This window comes from Mytilus californianus, unplaced genomic scaffold (genome assembly GCF_021869535.1).
Source record: "Mytilus californianus isolate M0D057914Y unplaced genomic scaffold, xbMytCali1.0.p SCAF_13, whole genome shotgun sequence".
NCBI classification, from domain to species: Eukaryota; Metazoa; Mollusca; class Bivalvia; order Mytilida; family Mytilidae; genus Mytilus; species Mytilus californianus.
This window is the reverse complement of record NW_026262615.1, coordinates 14544211-14559854: the sequence shown is the minus strand read 5'-3', so window position 1 is coordinate 14559854 and position 15644 is coordinate 14544211. Positions and strand designations below refer to the sequence as shown.

The 15644-nt window shown below is 33.3% G+C and overlaps 1 protein-coding gene across 1 annotated transcript in view; it reads right to left on the bottom strand.

Moving 5' to 3' along the window:
- Nucleotides 1-15644, bottom strand: part of LOC127723226 (oxysterol-binding protein-related protein 1-like) — a 102809-nt gene that overhangs the window by 818 nt on the left and 86347 nt on the right. Inside the window, exons 21-26 of the mRNA XM_052229788.1 lie at nucleotides 13265-13343; nucleotides 11839-11957; nucleotides 10321-10444; nucleotides 6345-6473; nucleotides 2113-2236; nucleotides 344-434 (exon numbers count right to left, since the gene is read on the bottom strand). Coding sequence (XP_052085748.1) covers nucleotides 344-434; nucleotides 2113-2236; nucleotides 6345-6473; nucleotides 10321-10444; nucleotides 11839-11957; nucleotides 13265-13343 — 666 coding nt within the window. The remainder of the gene's footprint in view (nucleotides 1-343; nucleotides 435-2112; nucleotides 2237-6344; nucleotides 6474-10320; nucleotides 10445-11838; nucleotides 11958-13264; nucleotides 13344-15644) is intronic.

Here is a 15644-nt window from a genome sequence, read left to right as displayed (position 1 = left end):
TGCATGAAATGTATAAAATGCAACAAGAATATTTAAGTAGAATGGAAAATTTGTGGGCTAAAATCTTGACTTGATAAATTTTACTGGACTGAGTTTCAATCTTTCCATAATTAGTTTAGAAATAATAAGTAAATACAAAATAAATGGGTTAAAATTTACCATTGGAACCTAGCTATGACAATAGCTCACACTGGCCCTTTGTAACTGGCTTAAGAAAGGCAATTAAGTTTTTTATCTTTTCTCCTGGATATATAGATAACAGATATTTCATTTATAGTGTTTCACTGTTTTTTTCAATGATATTCAAGCAGATAACTAAAATAATTCTTAGAACCATTCTTACGTAGGTGTCCATTCGTCTTTCTTCTTTTTTCTCTCTTTCCTTGATGTTCTTTGTTTTTCTTCCAACCTATTCTTTTCTTCAGAAGCAGCATCTTCAAATAAATTAAAAGACTTACTGTGGATTCCCGGCAGAATACCATTTTGGGGGTTTATCTCTCATGTGGGTATAGGTGAACCACACGTTTCAATGTTCAACGTAGTACTATTATTGTATAAGCTTGTATATAGATATGAGAAGATGTGGTATGAGTGCCAATGAGACAACTCTCCATCCAAGTCACAATTTGTAAAAGTAAAGCATTATAGGTCAAAGTACGGCCTTCAACACAGAGCCTTGGCTCACACCGAAACAGCACACATTAAAGGGCCCCGAAAAATGACTTAGTGTAAAACCATTTAAACAGGAAAACCAAGTTCTAATCTATATAAATCAAAGCGCGAAAGCGCTGTAAAGGCAGTTAATTACAGGTTGTGTGTAATTTTAGTCCAGTTATATCATTATTTTGCATAGTACGTGTAGTACAGTGTACTTATGAGAGGTGGCTTCCAGTATTTAAGATTTAGAGTTCTCTAATGATATTGAACAGGTTTCATGAATGTCATATTCTGAGCATTATATGAAGGTGATTGTTCTGACTTGTTTATGAACTAGTGCATTATGTCCAGTGTGTACCCTGTTTACAGTCAAATACTGTTTAATATAGTTGGGCAGTTTCTTTTTAGGAATAAATACCAGGTATCAACTGTATTTTATTCAACTTTGCAAATGTGGTTTGTTACTAGTAAGCATGGATGATAGTTGTTTAATTGGCAATCATACCATATCTCCTTATTTGTATAATGATCTATATTCAACGACCTCAGGTACAAAAAAAATGTATGTAACTAAACTTTGATGGGAAACCTTTGACTTCTTTCTTTTATATAAACTTTTGATTTGGTAGCATAGAACTATGTAGAATACTCCTGTTGAACTTATCGTGCATAGATGACGTTGTCTATCTATCATTTTATATATGTATGATGTTAATTCCCTGCTATCCTTGGATTCAATAGCTTTACACATCAACAAACGACAACCACTGAACATCAGGTTGTATGCACACTGACAAAACTCAAATATGTATGAGAATTCAATTTTTCCTAAATCAATGAAAATTGGTATGCATGAAAATAAATGAACTTACCATTGTTTTTCTGATTCTGAATTCAATGTGATGCAAACTTATTTATTTTCCTTTTTATGGCACAATCTGTATCCTGTTTCAAACATTTTATATTCTTCTTGTTAGAATTCTAACTTATGTTTTAATGTGATTTCAAAGGGTTGTTTTCGTGCAACTTATTTTCAATTTCAATATGTTTCAAACAAATTGGTAAAAAAGCAACATGTAATGAATTTTTTGGGCACATATCCCCCCCATTTTACAACACTCTTTAAAAAAGAAGCATAAGGTATATCTATGAAGACCTCACGATCTGTAGTGTTAACTATGTTGATTATTCATCCATTGTTTATCAATTAACTTATTCATTGAGTCAAAGTACAAATACATTTTATTTTGGTCAAACAAATTTTTGTTGTTTATATCAATCCTAGTGTGTCACTTTCAAACTTTGTTATCAAAATTGAAATATAAAAGATGGCATCAAAAATATATCTCAACCTTTTCTTCTTTTTTCTCCAGTTTTGTTGTTGACAAATATAGTAGAGGTCTCTTGAGTTTATTCCCTGAATACTCAGTCTTCATAACTATTAATGATATTTACCTATTTTACCTTCCTCTAACAACCTAATGTCTGGTCTATAACGTGAGTCTGTAGGTGCTAGTTTGCCTGCTACGTCTTCTGTCAGCTCATTTAATGACATGGCAAAATATGTAAAATTAAAATACTGAAAGAAAAAAAATAATCTAATAGAATTTTCTGGTAAATACCATAGCAAGATTAAAAGGAAATTTGGGGTATATTTCAATGAAACAGAAACACTAAAACAATAAATGGGGAATGTGTCCATGGGACACAGATGATGCCCCCACTTGCATATCATATAAAGTTATAAAGGGACATAACTAAGAGACAATAAAAGTGATGCTACCCAAATTTGTACTTGGTCTGAGTTTTGTGGTAATAAGTATTGTGTATAAGTCTCATAACATTTGGTTGAGGCTAACTTAAGTTAGAGAACAGAATTCAGCGATTTTTCCATTTGTAAAGGGGCATAACTATAGAATGGTAAAAGTGACACCACCAAAATTCAAACTTGATTATTTGTATTTTTGTGGTAATTAGCAGTGTGGTCATTTGGTTAACTAAAGTTAGAGAACGGAAATGAAAAATTCAGCAATTTTTATGTTTAAAAAGGGGCATAACTGAAGAACGGTGAAAGTGATGCCACAGAATTTCAAACTTTATCTGTATTATGTGGTAATAAGCATTGTGTATAAGTTTCATAACATTTGGTAGAGGCAAACTAAAGTTAGAGAACCGAAATGAAAAATTCAGCAATTTTTATGTTTATAAAGGGGCATAACTCAAGAACAGTAAAAGTGACGCCACCCAATTTCGAACTTGATCTGATTTATTTGGTAATAAGCATTGTATATAAGTTTCATAACATTTGGTTGAGGCAAACTAAAGTTAAAGAACAGAAACGAAAAATTCAGCAATTTTTCCATTGGTAAAGGGGCACAACTCTAGAACGGCTATAGTGACGCCACCAAAATTCAAACTTGATCTGTGTTTTGTGGAAATAAGCATTGTGTATAAGTTTCATAACATTTTGTCGAGGCAAACTAAAGTTAGAGAACGGAAACCAACTTTGTACGTAGGTACGGACATACAAGGGTAAAACTTAATGCCCCCTCCTCTACAGCAGGGGCATAAAAATAACTAAAAGACATCTGAAGGGCAACATAGTCTTCAGCACTAGATATGTATCTTATGTCATTCTTTAAAACTCAAGTCTGTTAGATAAGATTTCTATGATATCTTTTAAAATTCAGATTCTGTGAACATTTATGTTTTATTTTCATGTTATTATTGACTTCATACTTATTCAGATGATGATGATGGATGGCTACTTAATGTCCAGTGGCAAATTAAATGTAAATTCTCAATGTAGAATGAATATTAACCTTGCTTTGTACAAGACTGACAACATTGAGCTGGATTTTCAACCTGCTAGTTCACAAGGTAACAGTCCACAGGAAGACATGTCACCGTACACAGACACATTATTCTGACTACGAGCTAACCAGTCTTTGCTCTTACTCCCTAATGCTGCTTCCTTAGCAGAGAAGCAGCAAATACCAATATTAAGTCTTTGGTTTAATCCTGTCGGGGTTCCAACCAAGACCTCCCACACTCGAGGCAAACACGCTACCAAGAGACTATGAAAATGGTTATTTATTTAGAAATAAGTTGTTTAAATGCTTAGACATTGTTTGGTTGCTCTCATTTCTTAATACATGTATATACAAAATGTTAATATTTTCCAGAAATAAAAATTCATTTGTAGCGTTATAAAGTGGATGTCAACAAAAGGTCACCAAATTAATAAAGCTTTTCTCCTGATAAATAGGAAGTACAAACAAGTTTTATACTATCTAACATTGTACATACAGTCGAACCTCGCTGTGTCGAAGGGACCAGACCAAAGTAATCGACTTTTCAGAGGTTCGAATTATCCGAGGTCGAGTGTGTCGTCATAAATTTGGAATGCATGAAATACGGTATGAATTTGCGTAAACTAGATACTTTGAACAGTGTGCCTTTATTCGATATGGCACTTTATGATTGTGTATTCAATCTCCATTTTTGGTCCTTCATAACAATTAAACACACAAGTACAAACACAAATCATGCACAAATAAAATCAATAGTCTACACAAATATTTACAAAGGTCAGTCACTATAAATTATGAAATCACTCGCGGAACGAAATAAGATCTGAAGGTCCTCTGCTTTACATGAAATAATCATGAATTTATCATAATTGTCTTAATCCTTTTATTTATTGTAATTAACGAGTTTTAATTCTAACGATTCATATAATCTCGGCTTGGGTCATTTAAATTTGTTTTGTTTTCACCTCATATGAAATATGTTCAACACACTAACGTTCCGCTTGCACAATCGACAAAGGTGTTAATTACCGGCTACCATAAACATGTCATTTTAACTGTTATACAAACAAGTATGTTTACTCAGCTTTAATCTCTCTTGAAAATGATTAGGTTACATGAGAAATAATTCCGATTTGAATTTTTTATCATTAGGTCTGCATCTTTCGAAAATTCTTACTTTCGAACCTCGAGACATCGGGGTCGATTTACATGAACTTTAAATCGGTGGGACTATAAAATTTACTCGACTTAACAGAGTATTCGAATGAATTGAGTTCGACTCATCAGAGGTAATTATGCATTGATCAAACGGGAATTTATCTGGGACAGAGAAATTACTTCAACTCATCCGAGTTTTCGACACATCGAGATTCGACTGTATATTGTTTCTGTCGTTTTTATCTTACAATTTAATATTCAAGATTAAGTACTATAATTCCTTTCTGTTTACTTTATTTTCAATATAAATCGACATTGTTTGGATACAAATTGCAATGATATCAAAATAAAATGTGAAGTATGCTTTAATTTGAATTACAAAGTATTGTTAACTTTATAATATAATTGAACTATGATGCCAGGATATTATTTATTTTATTACTGTCTAAAATACAGTTGTATTTGTACACTTTTATTCCTTTTGGAAAATAGGCTAATTGCAGCATAAAAACTTCTCTGACATTATGAGGTGGATTATATGCCCTGATCTTACATTACTAAGCTGTGACACAAGGGAATTACAGAACCACAGAGCAGGATGATATAGGCACAGGGAGTTATGAACCAGAACCTACTTGTGTTCTACCTCATCACAGTAACTTATAAGGAATGACTTAGTTTAGATCTGTTTGGTCACAATTCTTTCATTGGTTCCCTCCCACAGTCCCACCCTCACAAAATGCTTCGATAAGCTGACCCAATTGTCACTAGGGGGTGGGTTTTTTTAAACATACAAATCTTGATACAGACATCCTACTAGGGTTTCAAAAATACCCCCATTTATAAATTGATTTTTGGGAAAATCCCTCGCCATACATATATTTTCTAGAAAAATCATAATCAATTTATATATTTCCCAGATAATAGACACAATCTGTGACATCTTAATAATATGTTAACCACATGGGATCATTCAATTTATTAGATCAATACAAAGTTTCTACAGACATCTTATTAGAAGATGAACATTTATGACCCATTGACATATAGATTTCTACCTATTGTTATCTTTATTTTTTTTAAATAATCTTTGTGAAATTGCACCCTTTTGATATATTTAACATTCCAAAAAAAGAAAACCTGTGTATACCTTTATATAAGAAGAGACCTACTTCCTCCGTGATTTTGAGTTGGTCTTGGTCTACTTTTCCACATCATCTGTTGATCATGTCTATGTTTAAAAGTTAACCCTGCCACATTCTGTATGTGCCTGTCCCAAGTCAGAAGACTGTTATTCAGTGGTTGTCATTTGTTGCTGTATATCATATTTGTTTGTTGTTCAATGTTTTGTACATAAATCAGGCCGTTAGTTTTCTCATTTAAATTGATTTACATTTGTCATTTTGGGGCCTTTTATAACTGACTATGCAGTATGGGTTTTGCTCATTGTTGAAGGCTGTGCTGTGACCTTTAGTTGTTTTTTGGTCTTCTATGTCATTTGGTCTCTGGTGGGGAGTTGTCTCATTGGCGATCATACCACATCTTCTTATTTTTATAATTACCTTACTACGACTAAGTTGTGATCTACAAAACCTCATGCTCTGTTGATCATAGATATGAACGTCCTGTCTAAGCTTATCCTAACATGACTTGTTTGTGATCTACAAAACCCTTCGCTCTGTTGATCATAGATATGAAATCTATTGTAAAGCTTACCTCATCAGAATGACTTGGACGCTGTCTACACTTCCACACACTCTGTTGATCACGGATATGTAAATCATAGGTATGTAATACTGCATGTTTTGTTGTAACATCATCTTTTTCGTTGTTAGAACCATTCATCTGCAAATCAAATTGAAATGAAAACAAGTTAAAACAAGAAAAATGCTGGTCAAATATTTGTAATTTAGAAAAAAAATTAAAACCAGAAATTGAATATCTAATGTTCAAAAGTAGGAAATTTGGTATTTAAAAATCCCCCAAAGAAATTTGATATATTTTGTATTTCTGAAAGTTTTCAAAACTTTAGCTATGTCCTGCTGTCTGTTTTGTATACAATATCAAGATCTTTACATTGTGTGTTCAATAATAGTCTGGATACCTGAAAACTTAGTTACTGAATCAAGTTTGAGTGGTTTGATTGTCTGACTGTTTGTTAGACATAAGTCAACATTAAGTAGTTTATCAAACCATTGGACACTGGTTTCCTGTTTTAAATTTACTATTGGGGACTCATTTATTTATTTGTGAATATTTGATTTCTTTGTGATGCCAAAGTTTACATATTAGCCTATAGAAAATTCGTACTTCACTGAACATTTCAATCCATGGTTCCAGTTTACCCACAAAATCCACAAAAAATGATATCCCACATATAATAACGAATTCAAGTTATTGTAGTAAAAAATTCGTAAGGGTTCTGCGGAACCCAGTGTCTCGCCTACTTTTGCTGTTAGTCCCAGGCTCAACAAAAATGGGGAAAAAATTAAATTTTCCTCTAGATACTATCTTTTGATTGTAATAAACTTCTGTCCAAGTTTGGTAAAAATCCAGGATGGTTTATGAATCTAATGAATGTTTTAAAAACTTTAACTGCAGACTGTATGTGATGTTAACTGGAAGCAAAACTAAGTCCATTTATAAGTAATATACAGAAAAACAGTATTTTATGTCAAATAAATGTGATAGTGTCCACATGTGGACACAGATGGATGATGCCCCCGCTTGCATAGCATATATTTATAAAGGGACATTACTGAAGAACGGTAAAAGTAACACTACCCAAATTTGAACTTGATCTGAGTTTTGTGGTAATAAGCATTGTGTGCAAGTTTCATAACATTTGGTTAAGGCTAACTTAAGTAGAGAACAGAAACTAATAAAAAGTTCCGCAGGGCGCAGCTTGATACGACCGCAGAGGTCGAACCCTGAACAGTTGGGGCAAGTATGGACACAACATTCAAGCTTGATACAGCTTTGCATTTGGATTGTGATTAAATATTTGACACAGCATAGGTTTCTGACACAGAATGAATGTGGTCTAAGAACTTAAAAATTTTAAATTGGACATTCACCTATTATGGTCCAATATCCAAAATCTAAATACATGGTTAGATTCAGCATATCAAAGAACCCCAAGAATTCAATTTTTGATGAAATCAAACAAAGTATAATTTTGGACCCTTTTGACCTCAATGTGGACAAAGTTGATAACGGGGCCCAAAAATCAAAAATCTAAGTACATGGTTAGATTCAGCATATCAAAGAACCCCATATATTCAATTTTTGTTGAAATCAAACAAAGTTTAATTTTGGACCCCGATTTGGACCAACTTGAAAACTGGGCCCATAATCAAAAATCTAAATACATGTTTAGATTCAGCATATCAAAGAACCCTAAGAATTCAATTTTTGTTAAAATCAAACTAAGTTTAATTTTGGACCCTTTGGACCTTAATGTAGACCAATTTGAAAAAGGAACCAAAAATTAAGAATCTAAATTCACGGTTAGATTCGGCATATCAAAGAACCCCAATAATTCAATTTTTGATGAAATCAAACAAAGTTTAATTTTGGACCCTTTTGACCTCAATGTGGACCAATTTAAAAACGGGGCCCAAAATCCAAAAACTAAATACACGGTTAGATTCAGCATATTAAAGAACCCCAAGAATTCAAGAATAAAACCCCATTGAAATTGGTCAAGAAATTTATAAGCAATTTATACGAAGTATCTTCTTTTGCACAATACTGTGCAATTAAATATTTCTTGCTATTGCGCAATACTGTACAATTGACAATTTCTTGCTATTGCGCAATATTGTGCTATTGGATATTTCTTGCTATTGCACAATACTGTGCAATTGAAGATTTCTTGCTATTGCGCAATACTGTGCAATTGAAGATTTCTTGCTATTGTGCAATACTGTGCAATTGAAAATTTCTTGCTATTGCACAATACTTATTATATAATAATTTACACATCCTGTTTGGTGTGTATCTCCTACCATATCATTATTATTTGCTTTAAAATATAAATCAGAAATAACCAACTTAAAATGGAAAATTTTAAAAGAAAAAAAAAGGAAAAAAAGAAAAAAAAGGAAAAAAAAAAAATCCCCCCCCCCCCAAATTTTTTGAACCCCCTTATGATTCATCACCCCCAAACTCAATCCCAGCCTTCCCTTTGTGGTATGGTACCTTGCAGTACAATTTCAGAGAGATCCATAAACTTGAACACAAGTTATTGTCTGGAAACTAGAAAAATGTGTTTTTTGGCCCCTTTTTGGCCCCAAATTCCTAAACGTTTAAGGCAATTACCCCCAAACTCAAACCCAGCTTTCCCTTTGTGATATGGAACCTTGCAGTACAATTTCAGAAAGATCTTTACACTTACACACAAGTTATTGTCATGAAACTAGAAAAATGCTTGTTTTTTGCCCCTTTTTTGGCCCCTAATTCCTAAAATTTTGAGGCAATTACCCCCAAAATCAATCCCAGCATTCCTTTTGTGATATGGAACCTTGTGGTACAATGTCACAGAGATCCATACACTAACACACAAGTTATGTCTGGAAGTTACAAAAATGCCTATTTTTGGCCCCTTTTTGGCCCCTAATTCCTTTACTGTTGGTACCATAACCCCCAAAATCAATCCCAACCTTTCTTTTGTGGTATTGAACCTTGTGGTAAAATTTCATAGAGATCCATTCACTTAAACTAAAGTTAGAGTGCGAAAACCAATGTGTCTTCGGACGACGCCGGACGACGCCAGACGACGACGACGACGACGACGACGCCAACGTCATACCAATATACGACCACAAAAATTTTGTATAAAGTATACTAATTTGGCTTCAATTCTTCAAAATTCTTTCAAAAAAATGTTCCCTTATTTCAAATTTCAGTAAAATCCGTAAATTTCATTTGATTTTGACCAGGTTTTCAACAAACGGAAGTGCCATGTTTACACTTTCATCAGGGCATTAAACAAAGAAAGATGACTTGTGTTCGCAATGTTTTTCAGCGGGAAATATAACGGAGGTATTCCGATCCCGGTAAACCGGGACTCATTGTCAGCTGTCTGAATTGTGGCGAAAGGGTTAAATCAAAACATAAACCTGATACCAGACAAATAGAGTAAAGGACGGATAAACAGATGAAACTAGACATCATTGAGATGGGAGCCATCTCTGTGGGCCCCGCTGTGAATAACGTTTGGTAAAAAATTTGTATCTTTACTGTAGGACATGGGGTTGTCAACTGAAACCAAAGTTTTAGACCTTGACAATTGACCTAGGAAGTTGTACATACATTATGACACACCCTCTGGTGTTGGTTAATATACATGTCAAGTATAAAGTATGAAATTACAACGGTTCTCTAGATATAGAGCGGACACTATCTTTACCATAGGACATGGGGTTGTCAACTGAAACCAAAGTTTTTGACCTTGACCTTTGACCTAGGAAACATTATGATACACCCTCTGGTGTTGGTTAATATACATGTCAAGTATAAAGTATGAAATTATAACGGTTCTCTAGATATAGAGTGGACACAATTTGTTATGGACGGACGGACAGACTGATCACAATAGGGTGACCCGCCATTCGGCTGGGCCCTAATAACAGACTGAAAGATTGGAAACATTATGCCCCTCTATTTTGGTAAGTGGTGGCATACTCACTTTATCTTTATGCTGGCATGGCTGATGATTAACTGTTTCACTCATATGCTGTTCATAAATATCTGCAGGGACACTGTACATATCTAATACCCAACTTCCATATAATGCCTTTACTTTTTGTTTACTGAAAAAAGTCAAAATATAAACTTTATATAAAACCAAATTACCATAGTTTAGGGAACGACAATGTCTAATGAATATGTAAAGTTCCTAACTGACACCCAACTAAATTTATATTATTGGTTTTGATATATATATTTTTTTATATGCAGACGAATGGCTTTTAGAGGTTTAAGCTCTGTTAAGCAATATTTGCAAAATATCCTTTTCTTACGTACATAAATAAAATAATGACACGCTATTACTAGTCTTTTGGTGTTTCTTTTATACATTTCTTCTACATTTTGCTCCAAAAATATCCTTATATAGAGCTTATCAACCAACAATGCAGAGTTCGCGAAAACTTATTTTGACCCGTCGGTCATGGGACCGACAAAGCATGATTATTTGTCAGTCCTACAAAATTTTAGCCAGTCCTACAAAATCTGTCAATTTATCCTGAAATAAAATTAATAACATATTTTATCGAAAAATAACTTTATTAATATTAGTTTTATTCTTCGCACCCACAGGCAAATAAACAATGAAGGACCAGTTCAGGTCTTCTGATTGTTCTAATTTAAAGTCATCTTCACTATCTATTTCATCATCTGAATCATTTTCTCGGCTGTAACAGTATTTGTTTGCTCCATTGTAGGGTTCAATCGCCAATTGTTTGCCAGGGATGGCTCTATGAACAAATTTAGTATCGCCGCTTTGGTTTGTTTATAATAAATCCGTAAACCAGTACCGGAAATTGGCAGCGGGTACATCTGATAACCGATGTAAACACTTTGTGGAAACAGTTGCGGTACATCTAATAACGATGTAAAAAAGTGCCGAAATATGCACTACAACGGCCGTTTTTACATCGGTCATCGGGACCGGCACTAGCCTTCAAAATACTGGTCCGAGCCTCATTTTGACCGACAGGACCGACCATTTTCGCGAACTCTGACAATGTGTTCCCCTTGCACATATTACCTTCCTAAACAACGCTTTGTCAAAATAAAATTGGGAATGGAAATGGGGAATATGTCAAAGAGACAACAACCCGACCAAAGAGCAGACAACAAAAGCCTGTTACGTGATCTAACGAAAGACAGATTATGGTCAAGAATTTGCCCAGGTTTATTATCTTCTATTTTTTCCCCTAGAGGTAGTTGACATCTTTTCCTAATGAATATCATTCCAAATACAAGCGACAGTAAAATCAGTATCGTGTGCTTGTTTTTAACTGTTCTGTTTCACTGAGACAGTAAGTCTGTAAGCTGCCGTTACTAGCATCATAAATAAATCCTTCTACTATTTGTATAAATCTCTATCCATCCTCTGTTTAAAATTCAGTATATCTGACCTTCTTGCTATCATATATATATATCTTGCCTCCCTGTTATACTTTTAGTATGATCAACTTACTTGCTATCATAAATAAATCCTTCTACTTTATGTAAATCTCGACCAAACCAGCCTCCCTGTTTAAAGTTAAGTAATGCTTTGTGTTTGGTTTTATGATTAATAACTTCCATGGGACCATACTGAAACAGAGAATAAGCTGATGGTGACTCAACAAGACAAAAAAATAACATGCATCAAAAGAAACCCAAACTTAATAAATGCTCTAAAATAAATCTAAGTTTATATGCTGCTATATTTCTCCAAATAAGATCAATCTAGAAATCAATGCCCCTTTGTTGGATTTCCTTACTAGATATAAGATGTGGTATGAGTGCCAATGAGACAACTCTCCATCCAAGTCACAATTTGTAAAAGTAAACCATTATAGGTCAAATACTCTACATATTTCATGTTTTAAAATGTAAACACTGCAAAATAAACAGACAACTGATGTAACAATATTGCTACACTGTGGTAAAATGCCCCCCTCCCCCCCATCTTTTAATAATGCAATATGAAAATTTCAAGACTTAAATGCAAAACGAAGACAGACATTGAAAGTGTGATATATATTTCACCTACACATTTCATGATATTTTTATTAGATTGTATTCACTTCTTAAGAAATAATTCTTTCATGCCATACTTTTTATACTCATTTTAACATGGGTAGGCATTATATTTGTCAATATCTTTATACCGAGCGTTAGCAAGGTGTAAAATATTGACAAATATAATGCCTACCCATGTTAAAATTTGCATAAAGCATGGTATGATAGAATTATTTCGATTCTGATAGGAAAAATTAGAACTTTTGTACTTCGAAGCGGACCTATAATACACGTTCGAAAGGCAGCAATTTTGATTTGATGAACCAAAAACGTTAAAGAAAATCAACAGTTCCACGATAAAGAGTTAACATATATATGTAAACTTACTTTTAGAATGATTTTATTTAATTTCCTAGCAAGCAACACCAACAAAAATGTCCATTTTGATCTCCGGCGTTGTTCAAAATACAACTGACGTTGCAATTTCAATTGTGAAGTCAATCACGTGCAGCCCATATTTTATTGTAATTAGAGCATGGTTTTGTTTCCAAAGCAAAAGAAGAACGCCATATTAGAATTGAGTATGAACCATCATACAATTAAAAAAAAAAATGTTAGATCAAAATCATTCATCATGAGGCACCTGTGTTCATATAACTCCTGCTCAAGTCATTCAATCAAAATGGAAGCACAACATTGTCAACCACAAATCATGACTTACAATCCTGGCAAATTTTGAAAACTGTTGGGCAAATGATCTCAGAATGTCTTCTGTTATTTTGTTACAAGCCTAACAAGGACATGGCCAAGTATACTCATATAAAGGATCAAATCTACAAAACTATGTTGATATGTAATTCTATCAAAAACATAAATTCATGGAGCAATAAACTTACATGCTCTATCCAGATAGTCCCTACTATCACATTATGAACACAACAGTTTATATTGGACCAAGTATATGTTTCACCATGCCTGAAAGATTGAAATATGTATTAGTATTGGCTTGAAATCTTTCAAAGAAATATTTTGATTACATCTGAAATAAAATGCTTCGCTGGGCGCAGCTTGATATGACCGCAGAGGTCGAACCCTGAACAGTTGGGGCAAGTATGGACATAACATTCAAGCTTGATACAGCTCTGAATTTGGATTGTGATTAAATATTTGACACAGCATAGGTTTCTGACAAAGAAAGAATGTGGTCTAAGTAATTTACCGATTATGGTCCTATGTCCAAAATCAAAATACATGGTTAGATTCAGCATATCAAAGAACTCCATATATTCAATTTTTGTTGAAATCAAAAAAATTTAATTTTGGACCCCAACTTGGACCAACTTGAAAACTGGGCCCCATAATCAAAAATCTAAACACATGTTTAGATTCAGCATATCAAAGAACCCCAAGAATTCAATTTTTGTTAAAATCAAACTAAGTTTAATTTTGGACCCTTTGGACCTTAATGTAGACCAATTTAAAAAAAACGGGACCCCAAATTAAAAATCTCAAAACACGGTTAGATTTGGCATATCAAAGAATCCCAATAATTCAATTTCTGATGAAATCAAACAAAGTTTAATTTTGGACCCTTTTGACCTCAATATGAACCAATCTGATAGCGTGGCCCACAAATAAAAAATCTAAATACATGGTTAGATTCAGCATATCAAAGAACCCCATATATTCAATTTTTGTTGAAATCAAACAAAGTTTAATTTTGGACCCCAATTTGGACCAACTTGAAAACTGGGCCAAAAATCTAAAAATCTAAATACATGTTTAGATTCAGCATATCAAAGAACCCCATATAATCAATTTTTGTTGAAATCAAACAAAGTTTAATTTTGGACCCCAACTTGGACCAACTTGAAAACTGGTCCCATAATCAAAAATCTAAACACATGTTTAGATTCAGCATATCAAAGAACCCCAACAATTCAATTTTTGTTAAAATCAAACTAAGTTTAATTTTGGACCCTTTGGACCTTAATGTAGACCAATTTAAAAAACAGGACCCAAAATTAAAAATCTAAATACACGGTTAGATTTGGCATATCAAAGAACCCCAATAATTCAATTTTTGATGAAATCAAACGAAGTTTAATTTTGGACCCTTTTGACCTCAATATGAACCAATTTGATAGCGGGGTCCACAAATTAAAAATCTAAATACATGGTTAGATTCAGCATATCAAAGAACCCCATATATTCAATTTTTGTTAAAATCAAACAAAGTTTCATTTTGGACCCTTTGGACCTTAATGTAGACCAATTTGAAAACTGGACCCAAAATTAAAAATCTATATACACGGTTAGATTCGGCATAACAAATAAATAAATGTGGTCAAAGATTTTACAAATCCAATGCACCATACTGTGCAATTAAATATTACTTCTTGAAATTTTTCAATATTTGAGATTTGAAAAAAAAATAATATTTGAAGAATAATTCTTTTTAATTTCTGAAATCTGAAATGAGAAAAAATTGACTCCCCACAATTTCTTTTTAACCCCCCCCCCCTTTTTTTCTCCCAAAAAATTCTTTCCCTGAAGATATGGTCATAATCTCAATTCAAATTTCCAATGGAGTTTGCAACCATAATTACCCATTTAAATTTACCATAGTGCTAACTTAATCTATTTTATAATAGAATTTAAAATATAGTGTCAAATCTTTCATATGGATTTTTTTGTAAAACAAAAAGATGCAACATTTGCAGATATTTTTACTGGACTTCCTTTATAAATATGCATTTCTTTAAACATAATTTAAAAGCAGTGTAAGGGAAGCAACCAAAACGTATTTGGATTACCTCCCTTACACTGTTTTAAATGATCTTAATTGTTCATTAATCATTACTTTATACATAATTTAAAAGCAGTGTAAGGGAGGTAATTTCAATGATGTATTTGATTTATCTCCCTTACACTGCTTTAAATTATGTTTTGTACTAAAGTATTTGTCCATTAACCAGGACAACCTTGTTTTTCCCCCTTTTTTGCCCCTAATTCCTAAACGGTTTGAGCCATAACCCCCCAAAGCAAATCCTAACCATCCCTTTATGGTATGGAAACTTGTAGTATAATTTCAGAGAGATCCATACACCGTTCCACAGTTATTGTCTGGAAACTAGAAAATGCTTATTTTTGGCCCCTTTTTCCTTTACTGTTGGTACCATAACCCCCAAAATCAATCCCAACCTTCTTTTTGTGGTATTTAACCTTATTGTAAAATTTCAAAGAGATCCATTCACTTAAACTAAAGTTAGAGTG